The sequence below is a fragment of the Cupressus sempervirens genome, chromosome 10 (genome assembly GCF_028749045.1).
Source record: "Cupressus sempervirens isolate cs-2001-9-10 chromosome 10, ASM2874904v1, whole genome shotgun sequence".
NCBI lineage: Eukaryota > Viridiplantae > Streptophyta > Pinopsida > Cupressales > Cupressaceae > Cupressus > Cupressus sempervirens.
Genome location: NC_143127.1, coordinates 301,512,013 through 301,528,289, shown reverse-complemented (window position 1 = coordinate 301,528,289; position 16,277 = coordinate 301,512,013). Strand labels below are relative to the sequence as shown.

Genomic DNA, 16,277 nt, shown 5'->3' with positions numbered 1-16,277 from the left:
CCTTCCCAAAGGAGTCTTCTCGATGAGGTAAGATTATTGAATGATATTTGTTGCTTCTTTCAAGTGTTCCCTATACCACCTCTCTGTTGCTTCATAGGAGAGTCTTATGAACTGATCTGCCCTCAGGAGATCAAAGACCCTTTCAATATTCTTGGGTCATACGTTCAATACAACTTCTCCTGTCACACTCTTCACCACTCTTTCCTCCAAAACAAAGTGTTGAGCCAGTGTCATGATTAACTCCATTTATTGTATTGACGTTGGGTGCGAAGCTGCACTCACCAACCTTGATCGCATCAAAGAGGACACCAGAACTGATCTCTCTGTGGGTTTGTTGCAGATTCTGAGGAACTCTCCCAAGTCTGTGTGACCCAAATCGGTATCCTTAATCTCAACGTAGTCGTCTTGGAATCTTGACTTGGACGGGACCCCTTAGAATTTGAAGACCACGGGCTTATGTGCCATCTTCTCACTAGATGTGGATGCCATTATATCTGCACAAAAAAAAGATGTTTTATTAGTTTTTCATAATAATGGTTATTAATATCGTAAAATACATTAAAAAAAACTAATTAGCCCCTCCCCCATTATTTATCAAAGAAAAATAAAAGATAAGGTGCACGCCTGTGCACTAGACCGGGTGCACAGTTGTGCACCTCATTTTTTGTGTTTTACAATTTTTTTAAAAAAAACTTAATTTTTTTAACATTTTTTATTTTTTCTAAAATTATTTTTTTTATTTTTTAAATTTTGGATGACTGGAGGTACGGAAGTAGGCGTAGTGCATAGCGCATGATGCACGCAGTATAGAGGGGCTCGTAGCGCAAAGGGACATGTGGTGCAGAGTGGTACATGGTAGAGTGTGCTCCCAGAAATGTGGTGGTGCACAGTGGCAGTAGGCGCGAGTGATGCAGCACAAAGGTGTGCACAGATGTGCACACAATGTGCAAGGATCTGTGAATGTGCAAGAGCACTGGATGTGAGGTGAGCGGGTGAGATGTGGTTGGTGTGGTGCACACACAGACACACGGTCAGTGCGGTGCACAGCGCGGGGTTCAGTGAGGTGCGTGCAGGGCTTCAAGGGTGGCAGTGAGCGCAACAGTGGCTGGTGAACACATCTGCAGGTGCACAAAGCACAGTGGTGTGCACAATGACGAAGTACATGACGCATGTGTTATATGCATTATGTGTTTGTCGCCTTTTGTGTTTTCACGGAGCAGGTTTGAGCTACGCACCTGTTGGTGCAGACAATTTTGGTGAGGAAAAGTCTTTTCCCAGTGGACAAGTTTGGCACAAAAGGTTTGTGTTTTGTGGAGATAAGAAATTGCAGTGAGGAAAAGAAAGGGGGGTTAGGGATTATATAGCCCCGCCACCCTTGGTGGTGCACAATGCGCAGCTGTGCATTGCACCCCACCAAAGGTGGGATGCACCTCCGCGACCCTTGTGAGGTGCGCGAGCGCGTGCTTAATTTATTTTTTTTATGTTTTTTTATTTTTCAATTTCTATATTTTTTTTTGCTTTTATAATTTTCTTAATTTTACAATTTTTATGACTTTTTCGATCTTTTGATTTTTTCAATTTTTCACTTTTAACTATTTGACGACACGGACTTAGGGCCTCAAAATTGGCCCAAATTTGAAACAAAAGTGGAGGTCCCCATTTTCAAATGGAAATGGGGTGTACATTGTGGAACCACAACACTACCTCACAGTTGGTGATCTGTCCACACACTCAACAACTCTAGCTCTTGATAACACCTGATGAAGGGTGCTCCCCTTCATACCATTAGCCATAACAGAAACAAAGAGACAATAGCAATTATGAGAACAAAATATGGACTTCTTATTTGTGAGGCAAATGTGGAATTACAGTATTCACAAGTATAATATGCTAACCCACATGGGTGCCTTCATTACAGTAATCTGCAAGACTAAGCTGCGAACTACCACCTAGAGTTATCTTAGACAATGTTCAGGCCTTTCTTAAATAGGCAATTTTATGGTGCTCGGAAAGGTTCTAGATGCTCAAATTTAATACCTAGGGTCAATAGACCCTAACAATACATATAGAGTCAGCCAAATACATCTTTAACAATTATTTTAGATATTTTGGGTAGCCCAACTTTAAAGAGTCATAACTCATGAATTGTTGCTCTGATTGGCTATTATAACCACTTTTCAGAAATGCTAGCTACTAATCTATAGACTTGAAATATAGCAAGCACCATTCTATCAAGTTTTCGGACCTCATCTGGGCACTCTAAGGCCTCCAATGGTGAGCCTGAAGATTTTTATGCAAATTGTTTCACCAAAAATCCACAATAACTTCTCCAATACTTAAGTTGGAGCAATGAGATTTTGATGGTAGGCTTATAAGTCCAAAATGAACCTTCATGTAGAAAATGAGAAAATTTTGAGCTTGTATGACAAACATACTAAAAATAGCAAGTTCCCATAAATAGTAACCACCCTGTCTTCTAGTCCTTATCAAAATAGAAAAGACTGAAAATAAAATATTTTTTGGTGATGCAAGATTGCTCTTACACCCAGGATGCTCCTGCATTAGAAAAAAATCTACTCCAAAAAGAGAGAGAAGAAGCTAAAAATAATAGAAACAAAAGGAAGGACTCATCACTGAGACCCCCCAAGGACAACTTCTTTCACCCCGAGCATAGAATGTAGCTAAAGATACTGCAAGCATGCAAAAAGGTTTAGTGAAGATGGTTGCAACTTGCTCAACAGTGGAAATGTACTCCAAGCTAAGAGAGTCGTCCTCAATCAAATGCCTGATGAAGTGCATGTGAAGCTCAATGTGTTTGGTCCTCTGATGCTCAATTGGGTTGTTGGGAATTATGTATATCACTTTGATTGTCACACCAAAGAAAGATGGAACTATCATGAGTAAATCCAAACTTTGTCATCAACTATCAAAGACATAAAAACTCATGACTAGCTAGCATAGTTTCCATGTATTTTGCCTCTATAGATGATAATGCGTGAGCATGTTTCTTTTTCTTCTTGTAAGATCATGTGATAGGATCGGAACCAAGATAGAAAACAAAACCATAAGTAGACTTTTGATCATCAATATCACCAACCAAATCTGAATCTTAATAACCAACAATGTGAGGATCCCCTAATGGGTAGTGAATATCATAACATGTAGTGCCCCTAATGTACTTCAAGCTACATTTGGAAGCTTGCCAATGAATCTCATGTTGATCATGTGAGAATATAGAGATAAGTCCAACCGCAAAGGAAATATCAGGATGTGTGTGTGTGTGTGTGTGTGTGTGTGTGTGTGTGTGTGTGTGTGTGTGAGGTACAACAAACTACCCACAAGTTGTCTGTATAAAGTGGAATCCATTGTAGTAGTACAAGTGGTAGATAAAACAACACTTGACTCAAAAGGTGTGGGAGCAGGCTTGCAATCAAGCATGTCGAATCTCTGAAGCATATCAAGAGCATACTTCAGTTGGAGTATGGCTATCCCATCTGAAGATTGAACAACTTGGAGGCCCAAAAAATACTACAAAAGTCCAAGGTGTGTCATCTCAAACTTCTCTCTCAAAGCTCTCTGAACACTCTGAATCATTGAGGATGAGCTACCTATAATGATGAGATCATCTACATATAGCACAAGTATCAATAAGTCAACCTAATGATGATGAATGTACACTATAAGATCAGAATGACACCAAGTGAACTGTGAAGCAAGCAAGAAGGAATCCATCTTCTCATACCAAGTTTGATGGGGTTGTTTGAGACCATATAAAGACCTCGAAAACCAATAAACTATAGAAGATTCTTGCATAAAACTATGAGGTTACTCCATATAGATCTCCTCATGTAGGTCTCCATGCAAAAAGGCATTCTTCATGTCCATCTAAAATATCGTCCATCCCTGAGAAGTTGGAAGAGAGAGTACAAGGCGAATAGAATTCATCTTGGAAATAGGAGAAAAGGTCTCAAAGTAATCAATACCATCAACCTGTGAAATCCCTTCACAAGAAGATGTGCCTTCTATCAATAGAACCATCTCTAGCATACTTGGTATGGTACACCCACCAAAACCAAACCAACTTTCTTCCTTTCGGAAGAGGACAAAGATCCCAAGTGCAGTTCTTCATCAAAGAAGAGTACTCCTCATCCATAGCCCTATCCCACTCTAAGTGTCATTTCGCTTGTGAAAAATTTTGTGGATCTTTTGAAATGGCATGACTCAATAGTCTAGTACCAGATGTTTGAGCATGAGTGTGACAAAAATCTAAAGGATCTCCTACCATAGGTCTAGTTGCATTAATAGTATCACGAGCCCACTTGGGCACTCACTAAAGATCTGAGGGAGATGATGAACGGGGATCAACATCAAGATCTTCCTCAGAGGATACATAATCCTGTAGAGAAGGGGAAGTTCTAGGTAGTGAGGGAGAAACTAGTGATCAAGGCTCCATCTAAGGATAACGCTCATCAGATTGGACATCTCACCAAAACAAGACCTCTTTGGAATTAGGATCAAACAACATGTATTCCTTCACATGCTCACAATAGCCAACAAAGATGAGTGGTAAACTCTTCCTCTCCATAGATTTCATCTGAGCATCTGGAATAAATGCCCAAGCCTCACTACCAAAAATGTGGAATGTAGAAAGATCAGGCTTGACATAAGTCCAAGCCTCCTCAAGAGTCAAATATCAGAATGCCTTTTGAGGCATCTGATTCTAAATATAGTTGGCACACTTGATAGCCTTAGCCCAATATGAAAAGCTCATAGCTCAAGACTTTATCATACAATCTATCATCTCCCATAATTTCTTGTTCTTTCTATCTAAAACTCCATTCTGTTGAGGGCTATAGGGAACTGTGAACTCATGTTGTAAACCATGCTCAATACAAAAATCTCTGAAAGACTTATTCACATATTCCTTGCCATTGTCAATGTGTGTATGCTTGACAGAAAGACCAAACTTCTTCTCTACAAATGTCTTAAAGATTCAAAATGAATCAAAGAAATCAAACTTGTACTTCAAAAAGTACACCCATGCATGTCTAAAGAATTCATCTATGAAGGTAAGCACATATCGCGCACCTAAGAAGCATGGAGTGGGGAATGACATAAGATCACTATGTATTAACTCCAATGGTTCCTTAAAGCACGTGTGATGTACCTATCAAAAATAAAGTATGCAATAAGAGGTCTATTTGGTGGAACTCAAAGCATGGAGACAAGCCACTAACATTATTGCATGGTTGAGTTGGATAGCAAGGCATACTACGCAATTTGTAAACATCATTTTGGATGGTAGACATGTGATCTTCCAAAACCCCAATGGAGAACCTATACTATTTTTATAGAGGCATGTTCCACCCTAGCTCTACTAAGGGTCTATGGCATTGATGGCTCTGGAATGAGCTCCTTCATGTGGTCCAATGGCAGTATCCTCTAGAGTATTAAAGCCAAGAACATCTACTCCTCTTTGTTAGAATGTGGATTTGAATCTTGAATCCTAAAGATAATGTTTTGATAGGTTATATATCAATCTTGTTAAAACTAAGTAAATATATTACATGTGGTGGCCCCCTATAGAGATTGTTGTCCTTCTCGTAAATCTATTATTTGTTCCTTTTGCCAATTTTGCTTGAATCCACTCAACATGTGTTTTTTTATTGCCTTTTTTTGCCAATTTGGATTTTTTTTAATGGAAACATTAGTACAAGGCAAATGGTTCTTGAATACATTAACAGCCTTCAAAAAAATTATAATTTCTTGTTATTTAGATTTTTTACTAACTTGGGAAAATTCCCATCGCTACACATGGGCTACGAGAGGTAGAAATTGAATCCTTGATAACAACCATACTAGTAGTTGAATAACTGAACTAATTTATGATACAAAGGTTGTGTGATCTACGCATATAGGGCTCCTTAATTGTACTTAGATACATGTTCCTTTTTTAAATTATCTTAGCTTTCATTTTATATTGTGCTACTTTTATTTCATACAAAAATGATTACTGAATTAAAAAACTTGGTAGTTTGCATTTTTTATTAAAACATAATATGAGGACATTAAAATTACCAAGCAGCCATTAAAAAAATCATATTCCTATACTTTTTACTTTAATTTTGAGTTTTGTTATCAATCCTTCTTATTTAGTTGTTTACTCAATATTCTTGGGAAATAGTATGCAATAGGACCTAGTACCAACTTCAAAATAGAAAAACTAGACAACTATTACTTTATGGAATGTAATTATTTATAAATATACATAGCTATGGTTTATGTTTTCCTTAAAATTTATTTTGAATGTCTCGCTAATTGTAAGTCCCTTTTTAATCTTTATCTAAAATAGGTGACACCTAACAACCACAGATGTTATTTCCACTAATTTGATCAATATGCAGATATTTGAAAAAGAAATGTAAGCACTTCATTCCTCGGGCCAATTTACCGACTTCACATCATGTCTAATAACTCCCGTTTCACATTTCTTGTGTAGGCACCATCACGACTATCTTTTGCTTGGATTGATTTTTGTTTTACTGCACATATTAATGTTTTCCTTTGGCAAAGCGGGTATTCAACGTTCCCTCTTGGATTATGGTCGTTTCCTTTGCCAGTTGCCTAAGTATTAAACCTTTTCCACCTTTTTGACTATCAAAAAGAAATGCAACAACAAAAACAGGCACCACTTACTATTATAATTACTTAAATTAATAGTCTAAAAGAAGATAAGAACGAAATGAGAATAGATAGACAAGGGGTAAAAGGTAATAAAAGATTTATTACACATGGTGGTCATGCTGACAAATCGGTTGTGAGCGAAAAGTCGTTCAATATAAAATTCCTACAAATTCCATGAACGCTGTATTTATAAGCAATTTTTCTGCATCCATGCAGCATACTAGATCAATTCTTAGTGGGGCGGTCTATGTTGTGCATCAAAGCAATAATTCTTAGTGTTAGTGTTCGAAAACTCAAGAAGGTGGTTAGTGCATGCATTGAATTCTACAACTGTAACGAACAAAGGGCAAAAGAAATACATGCATCCATGATTGTAAATACACGACGTTAAAAAAAATCCCAAATGGGTTTAGATGTAATATAGGCAACACAACAAAAACGAGGGATCACAGAATATGTAATCAATGATTGACGGACAGGAAGACGGCTGCGTGTAGAAGACTGGGGGCGAATGGATAATTAGGTATTAGCATTATGTCAAATACAAGAAGTAAACCAACAAAGAAGAAATATTTTGATATCGAGTCAAAAGAGAATCTCAAGAAAGAAGAATATCTAAACCAAGTGATAACGCCATGAATCCTTATTGAGATCGTGTACAAATGTACAAATGCATAGGTAAAAGTGAAAACAAAAAGATTTAATTTTTATATTTATTTATTTTTTGCCAAATTGAAGACCAAATTCCTATACGCCACCTATCAAATAAAGTTATTCTAAGACCTTGCCAAATTTAAAACAGAGATAAATATGACAGCCAATTTACAGTATTTACAGGCCGTTTGGTAGCCAGAATTAGACAGGAATTGTCATCCGTAATTCTTAAAAATTTCTAATCTGTTGTTTGGGTGCACAAAATTAGAATTGGAATTAGAAATATTTAAGACTTGGTATTCTCATTTACTTTCAAATACAAAATTTGTTATTTCGTCTAAATAGATGAAATTGATCTTATTCTCATTTTAATTCTAATTTGACAAAAAAACAGAATTACATATGAGTTAAAATGAAAATGTTTTGAAACCTGTGACCTATTTCTCTTTCATTTTATTAACAAATTTACCGTTGGTTTGTGTTTAACATGGCATACTTCTTTATTTTCATCTCAGATTTAAGGTGTGTAAAATTTAAAATATATTTATTTAAGTGATTCCAATTGTACAAATGTGCAACCAAATGGAGGAAATATCTTTTGGCATTATGAATCCTTGATGAATCAAACAGCCCAAAAGCGTAATCTAGAGTTCAAGTTCCAAAATCCCAAATTCAAGATTCTGAATATCAATTTATATCTTTTGGCATTATGAATCCTTGAAGAATCAAACAGCCCAAATTCAAATTCCCAAAACTATAATCTAGAGTTCAAATTCCAAGATCCCGAATCCAAGACTCTAAATGTCAATTCTCAAATCATATTCCAAACACCAAACATTTAACGATTTAGAAAATCTTAAAAAGAGGTAAAGGCACTCTAGTGGTGGTAGAAAATAATTACATAAAAGGAAGTTCAACATTAAACCCGATGGTAACAAGGAAAATGGAGATGAAAAACGCATCCCTTGATAAGAGGTATCATGGATGCAGTGAAAAACATGTATTGCAAACAGTGCATAGGGGTTGATACATTAAGTGTGTAAAAGAAAGTTTCATCCTCATTTAGATTTTTGAGCAACTAAAGTTCCATGTCAAAAAAAAATTCAAAAATAATTTGATTAGAGGTTTGCTAACATTTGAGGATAATTCAAGTTTCAATGATCAAATATTTTAATAAGAAAACAGTAACACAAATGGCTATGTGAAAAGTACTACTGACCTCCAATGAATGTGAATGTGAAAAATGTAAAACCAAGTTGAACCTACATGCCAAAATGAGTCAAAATACAAATGTACATCAATATTGCCTATTGCTAAACACAACAGAAGATGCGAGGACGAATGTCAAAAACTCGGCGAGCGTACCATTTTTCTTTTAGTAAAAGGATTTTCAAATTCACCTTCTGACAAATCAAATCATGCAAAACATATTGCTACTTCATTTGTCAGAAAACTGGCTCAGAAAAGGATCTATTATTTGTAAGACCTTTTTATTACATTCTGAGTTGAACATTTGACCTATCATCCACATTCAATAATGATATGCGGTAAACGAAAGCCTTAAAATTTGTTTGGGACTCCAAACAAAAAAGCCCAATCAATGGGACTTTTTGCAAGCTAAATTAACGTTATTTGGTTTTATATCCACAATGCAGTTTACATTGCTCACCTAAGCATAAAACCCACGTCCCAGGAAAACAAACTGTACTCCCATCCGCTTTGAAGATTTTTATTTCTATTTCATCATGTTCTGAATAAGTGATCCTTACACCATACAATTTAAATTATACATTCCACACCTTCATTAAATATTATAATTCATTCGATAAATAACATATTGTCACTCAAATTAACACAAATGCAAGTTGGTAATACATACACATTAGCATTCTACAAATTTGATTTTGTAACAAGGATTGATGTGGAGGTGAAGGTTAAAAATTTGAAGATTAATCATAACATGCTCTTCTTTTACTGAAATAGTGGAAAATGACATCTACATTTTAAACAAATGTAAACTAATTAATAACTATAAAACTAAAATATCCTAATACTCATTAGTTAAGAAAACCCATCTGCATTTGGAAAATTAGAGAAATCCAGAAAGCTGAGAAGCCTACCTTACCTGAATTTAATCAAACATGATACATATTTAAAACAACACTCATCTGACCAGACTGTACTTTTTCCTCAAATTGAAGCAAAATTTTTTGTTAAAACATTTCCTCCATAGGAGAAAAAATTGAAGGGTTGAATGCATTGCATAACCTTACAAAATTTTAAAAAGATGGACATCTGCTAAAGAACATCATAAAAATAGTCAAAAACTAGAAGACTTGTTTCTTCATCCACTGCTTATCTTTGACAAACTAAAAAATTAATTTCATATGACATATACCATCCGAAATACACTAAGGTGCTCTCCACTACAAAATATTTTGCCTCCATTTTGCAATGTACCTCACTAATCTTTTTAATCAAACAAGCTGAAGCCCATGTCCTGCAAGCATATAAATAACGCATAAGTTCTAACACAAAAAATCCACACAGAATACAAAAAAATAACCAAAAAACAAGCCAATTACAAACAAATCACTGTTAAACTTCTACTATCAAGTAAATTCTTCCACATTATCGAGAGTGTGTGCAGAGGGCAGATAAACAAATATATGGTCCTCTCCAGGGGGTTCAGTGAAGCTATTTAAAATCTCATTCATAGTTAACTGGAGACATGAGGGTACAGCTACTGGTAAAGAGGCAGGCAGCATTATAATTGGGTTGTGAGTAAATGACTAAGGATACAGCTACCATATATAAAAAAGTAGTGCCCAAATTCTTCAGTTATATGGAGTTGGACATGGTGTGAATTTTTCAGGGAACTGTGGTCATATTCTATCTAAGCATCAGATTTTATCTTCAAATTCTATAACTATACTTCTGTTTTATTAGACTCTCATTTGATCTCAACATCAATTTAGTGTACCAAAATTTTGAAAAAGCATTGAATTGCATGCCGTCTAATAAAATTTTGAGTTCAAATGATGTACCAGTTTGGTCATAGATTGATGAAGACACGAAAGCTAATATGATAACTCTAGTCTCCCATGTCCTAACTCGCAAATTCTGGCATGGTTGACCATCCTTCAGACCACAAAATCAGCTAATAAAGGCTCACCAGAATATCAGCCAAGGGAGGGTGCCTAAGGGAACTAGAAAAATGATTCCAGAGAACAGGTTTCTCAGACTAAATCCAGTATTTCGGCCTCAAAACAATATTAGATTTCTCAGTAATGGCCACCAATGTGGCTGTGTCTACCCAAGCATGAAAAATTAAAACCATATCCAAAATACCATCAGAAAGTGAGGGTATTTCAGTTCTTCAAAAGATAAAAGGACTACTACAAATAAAGACCTCTTCAAGAAAACTTCAAAAAAACTCAAACAAAAAAAGAGAGCATAAAGGATGCTTGCAGTCGTGAGTAGTAGTGAGATAAATGCCAGAATGATATGTAATAGAAAAGCAGGAGCCACTGGAGTATTTGGGCATCCTAGGACAAAGATGAGTATCAGGTGGAGGGAAGTGAAGACCCAGAAATGATCCACATGCTTAAAAATACTTCATATATGAAGGAGGCTGGAAAAGGACAAGGGATATTACAACTTAAACCCTCACTCTTAGAGTAAACTTATTTAACTCCTTCGGAGATTTCTTGAGGAAAGCACTGCTTTAAATCCAAGTGATAGAAGTCATTGCACAAATCTTCTTAACCACTATGAATTATAGGTAAGAAAAAACAGAGAACCTTTGGGATATGCAAAGTGCAAGCTTACAGATAGGGCCAAGAAATTAATGGGATATGAAAACTTCAATCTTACTGGTGAGACAGAATTGTACATTGGATACAGATGAAACACTCCGATCTCTACAATACGAGGGTTCTAAAATTAACAACTTTTGCAGGAATTGTGGACGATATTCAAAAAAAATATCAAAAATATAAAAGAATAGGAATTAATTTATGTACCTTATGGATAGTACAAAGCTAATTCTATCAAAATAGTGAACAATAAGGAATATAACATTTTGTTATTTATGACGTGGAAGTACAGAAATTAATAATGAAGCAGAGGCAAGAATCCTCAAAAAAGATAAACCAAAAATAAGGGATAGAATAAACTAAATTTACAAATAGATCCTTAAACGTGCACCCTTCATAAAGTAATAAACTAGCAAAGATTTCAGTAAGCTTTGAAAATGATATTTCATTATTATCATTACCCTTTCCAACTGAAATCACTGGCTGAAGTCTAATCACAAAACAATGTGACCCACACAAAACAATCAAGCTGAGCAGCAATACAATATTTTCTTGCAAAGCCATCTTCCGTGCATCAAGATAAACAGTAAGAAGGAATCCTCAGAAAAGAGAAACCCGAAATAAGTAAGCAATAGAATAAAACAAATTTACAAATAGGTCACACACACCCTTCATTAAGTAATAGACTAGCAAAGATTTCAGGTAGCTTTGAAATTGATATTTCATTATTAAGCTTCTCAACTGAAACTGATTGAAGTCCAATACATGAAAAATGTTACCTACACAAGATAATCAAGCTGAGCAGCAATAAAATATTTTCTTGCAAAATGTCTAAAATAAATCTAGTTGGGGATAAATTTCAATCATCATAAATCCAACTTCCTAGCATATAGTAATTGAGCTAATAGAGGTTTCAGATGCTCATATGCCTCAACCAAATATGGTCTATACGACATTCAAAATTCCTCATCTTTTGTCAGCCTTACCACAGTAAAAGCTGCAATATTTTTTAAAATTGTCACTGAGACAGCATCACCAGAATTTACCTCAGTTAAGTAGCCAATATCCTGGTCAAGAGTGTATAATGTCGGCCACCGTGTTTGACCACCACTAATTCAACTCACTTTATTGTACACCGATATGTGTAGTGAAAACTCACCATTTCCTACACTACAGGGGGGTGTAGGGGGTGGGATGATTTCTCCTATATTTTAGTTCAACTCTTCTTAGAATGTGTTACTTTGCTAAGTTGCCAATTCAGGTACAGGGAAGCATGTGGCAATTGCCTTGGGTATATGTATATATACATGTATGTATGTATATAAAGTTCAAACTTGAAAATTATGAAATATAATTATAAGATAAGTGATACTCACATAATTGAAGATATATAAGAATTTTAAATATCTCATAATATAATATTCGTAATGTTGTTACACAATAAAAAATTTAAATTACTAGCGATATTCAACATCCATAATCTTCTTTATCAAAAGAAACAAGGTCAACATTTTTTAAAAACTTCATTTAAACTAATACATGAGTTGAACAGACAAAAATAAGGTAGGGAAAAATTAGGCTTGGGGAGCATCATTAATTTTTCCAACCCCCTAGAGATGAAAATTATAATGTAGATATTTGGTATAGAAAAATCCTCTTCTTATGTACACCAATTTCCTAAGCAATGTGTCCCCATTCCCAAAAGCACACCAATTCCAGAGACGGACATTTCAGATATGGTGCAACTAGGAAATATCCCTTCATTATGTTGTCCCCAACAGCAGCATACATCCCCAAAACATCTATCTCAAAGACGGGATGTTTCTAGGGCATCCCCTGAATTGGATCATTGAAAGAATGTTGGAAGATCCTCATGAAGCTCAAGAAACCCAGCCATATCTCTTGAACATCCAACACATCTGGTACTTTTAAAGTGAAAATATGTTTTTTTATGTATCACACCTAACTATTCCTAAACTACATATAAACAATCAATTGATAATATTATTAAAGAACAGCATAGCCCTCGCCATTTAGATCAATCATATTCTTCAACTTAATCGTTAGACCTCTAAAAAATATGGATTAGACATATCGAAGACATGCGTTGGAAAAAAACAATGTGATAAAATCATTAAAATAGCATGCATCATGAAGATCTGTGTGGTTTGGTTTCAAAAGATTTATCTACCCCTCAAACTTGATAGGGTTTCCACCCCCACAACTCTTGATAATCATCATCTCCCAATTCTGAAATCATGCAGAACTAAGATGCATAAATAGGTCAAGTTCTTGGGGCAGTTAGGTCAATTCCTCATACAATTAGGTGACCACAAATCACTTGCAACAATTGGCAGTTAACTTTATTGGACTAATTCAATTTCAATTCCCTATAAGGACATCTCCTAGAAACACCCTCCATTGGGAAATCTTAACCAAATGCTAGCCTGTCACCAAAAGCCTTTTAAAGATCCTGGCCAACACCACACCCCCAGCCAATCAAAACTTCAAAATGGAAAAAGAAAATAAAAATCCACAACTTTTTTCAAGATCTTTCAAAAACCATAAACAACAACACCTCTGAGAATGAAGACATGCATTGCTTATAAATATTTCCCTTAGCTTACTGCCATTTCATTTGTTGATGGTTTCCTTACAAACAAGGAGAGAAATCAACAAACTGAAAGAAGACAGATAAGAAAAATGTTGGACAAAGAGCAAAGGGCAAAAACAATAGAGCAAAAGGAGCAAGAGGGCAACATGTAGCAAAGGGCAAAGACAGTGGAGCAAAAGGAGCAAGAGGACAACATGTAGCATGTGCATGTTTCTTTTTAATTTTTCTTTCAATCATATTTGTTCAAACCTTCAAACTTTTCATTACCTTGTGTAAACTTGCAAACCTAATAAATTTTAACATATCGTCCTTTTCGAATGTGAACTTATTTTCTGTTCTTTGTAAGACACTTTTTTTGTTGAAAATATTATAATTCACATCTTCTCTTAACGACCTCAGTCAGTTCAGTGCAGCCTAAAAGTCTGAACCAAATTATCAAGATTCGAAATGTCATCCCGCAGCTTTCCCAAAAATGAAAGGTTTTGCCAACCCAATAAGTCCCTTGTCCCGTTCTCCCAACACCCACCAAAAACTCTGTGAAACAGTACTTAAAAGTATTCCAATTCGAATTTGCCCTACAGCGCAAGAGTATACATAGATGAGACTATTAAAGTGGAGTCATGCAAACACATTTGGGAATATTAGAGGAGTTGGGATGATTCCTCCTATGAATAGGTCAAAAACGGTCATTTAAGGTAGGCAAACAATTCAAATTCTGCTATTGAGGGGACTGCTACTTCTGCTATAAAATCCCAAATTTCCATGAGCTCGGTATGAAATTAAAAGAGAATGAAATAGGCATCATTCACTCAAAATTGGTCCACTGCCCTTTAGTCGTAGGTAAATAAGACAAAAACACTTCACTGTACCACTTTCTATTATTATCAATCGTGAAAGAGGTTACAGATTTTAGATAGAAACTTAAACGATAGTTCAGCGTAGATCTACATACGTTCCACATTTCAATTTTTATTGAAAGAAGCGTACCAATGAAATAAACAGCAAATATTCAAAAAACATTACTCCAATTAAATCTGAAAGATAAAAATATGATTAACTTACATCATCGGATTCCTCTTTCTCTTCGACCTTCTCTTCCTTCTTGGCTTCAGCTGCAGGGGCCGCTGCTGGAGCAGCACCGCCGCCGCCGCCGCCGCCAGAAACTGCAACTGCAACACCCCCGCCTGATGGAACCGCTGCAATCTTATCCCTTCCTGCCGCTATCACCTCGACCAATTGCCTTCCTTTAAGTTGTCCCAGAAGACTCTCTATTCTATCAGAATCACCCTCAATACCAACTGCACAATTCCAAACCCTAATATTATCATCGTGCCATAAACAAATCTTTCATCAGTGCCTTTCTCCCAGGCATTATTTACTAACAATTTTCTTGACTCTTTTAAAAGATGGTGATAATAAAGAACTAAAAGGTCTAACTTCACAGATATCTAGCAGATCATACTTCAATGAAAACTAAAAGATCGCATTATCTATGCAGTTTGTGTAAGATCATTACGTGATCAATGAGGTTTGCAGATCTTTCATACCATCATCGCCGTTAAATGCCCTCAAACGTTAAGATGCGATAGAAAAATATAACGGTTCTAAATTCTACCAAAGTATTAACTGGAAAAAAATTAAACCTGAGCCGAGGATGTCGTTGATGTCATCAACAGAAGGGGTGGAATTGCCACCCAAGGCAGCAAGCAAGACAGCCGCCACAACCTTCATAGTAGTTGTTTTTTCTTTCTCTGCAAACGACTGAAGCGGCTCCGGAGACTGTTTCCCAGTCGCGATAGCCTTCAAAACTGGATCTCGCCACACAAAAACCAACACCCTAAATACATCCCCCTCTATACCTATCGATTTAGGGTTTTGTTATTTTTTTGACCTCCCCTCCCACTCTGTTCACTATACTTTTATTTTTTATCAACAAATGATAATTGTTACAAGGACGGATAGCTATCTACTTGAAGTGCTAATTGTAGAGGGTAGAAAGCTATCTACTTATGGTGTCAAGTATCTATGATTGGATACAAGTAAAATGTTCGCAAAGAGCCGTATGTTATAAAAGATATATTGTATTTGTTATAAGTCGTAAGCAAAAATAATTTTTTAAATTTTATAATAGAGTGTTTTAAAGAATGAGGTAATATAGTATTTTAAATGTCAATTTGTTTGGAAAAAAAATTTAAAAATTATCAAGGTGATAGTATATCTTATTGTTTTTAAATTATTTTTTAGAAAAAGAACATTTTCAATGTTATTTGACGATGTTACCTTTGTTCTATAATTCATAGTCATACTTGGAAAACTCTTCTAAAAATAATCATTAGATCTCCTATTTTAATAATATTTATGATACACGATTTAATTATAAATATCAAAATTATTATATTAATTATTGAACATAAAAATATTAATATTAATAATAGTTATATAATTCAATTATACCTATTAAGAAATCTTATTTCTCTATTTAAAATTACCAACATAATTTCTTTAAA

At 35.3% G+C, this 16,277-nt stretch overlaps 1 protein-coding gene across 1 annotated transcript; it reads right to left on the bottom strand.

Annotated features, from left to right (window-relative positions):
* Positions 1–9,507: 9,507 nt before the first annotated feature.
* On the bottom strand, positions 9,508–15,594 carry LOC149533831 (large ribosomal subunit protein P2w-like). Its single transcript, XM_089804109.1, has 3 exons — positions 15,414–15,594; positions 14,833–15,068; positions 9,508–9,838 (listed from the first exon to the last, which is right to left on the bottom strand). The coding sequence occupies exons 1-3, from the start codon at positions 15,499–15,501 to the stop codon at positions 9,812–9,814; spliced, it is 351 nt and encodes a 116-aa protein (XP_089660235.1). The 5' UTR covers positions 15,502–15,594; the 3' UTR covers positions 9,508–9,811.
* Positions 15,595–16,277: the final 683 nt, after the last annotated feature.

Coding starts and splice junctions, on each gene's coding strand:
- LOC149533831 (XM_089804109.1), bottom strand. CDS start 15,501: ATGAAGGTTGTGGCGGCTGTCTTGCTTGCTGCCTTGGGTGGCAATTCC. Junction 15,069..15,413: donor CAACGACATCCTCGGCTCAG/GTTTAATTTTTT, acceptor GGAATTGTGCAG/TTGGTATTGAGGGTGATTCT. Junction 9,839..14,832: donor AGAAAGAGGAATCCGATGAT/GTAAGTTAATCA, acceptor ATATGCTTGCAG/GACATGGGCTTCAGCTTGTT.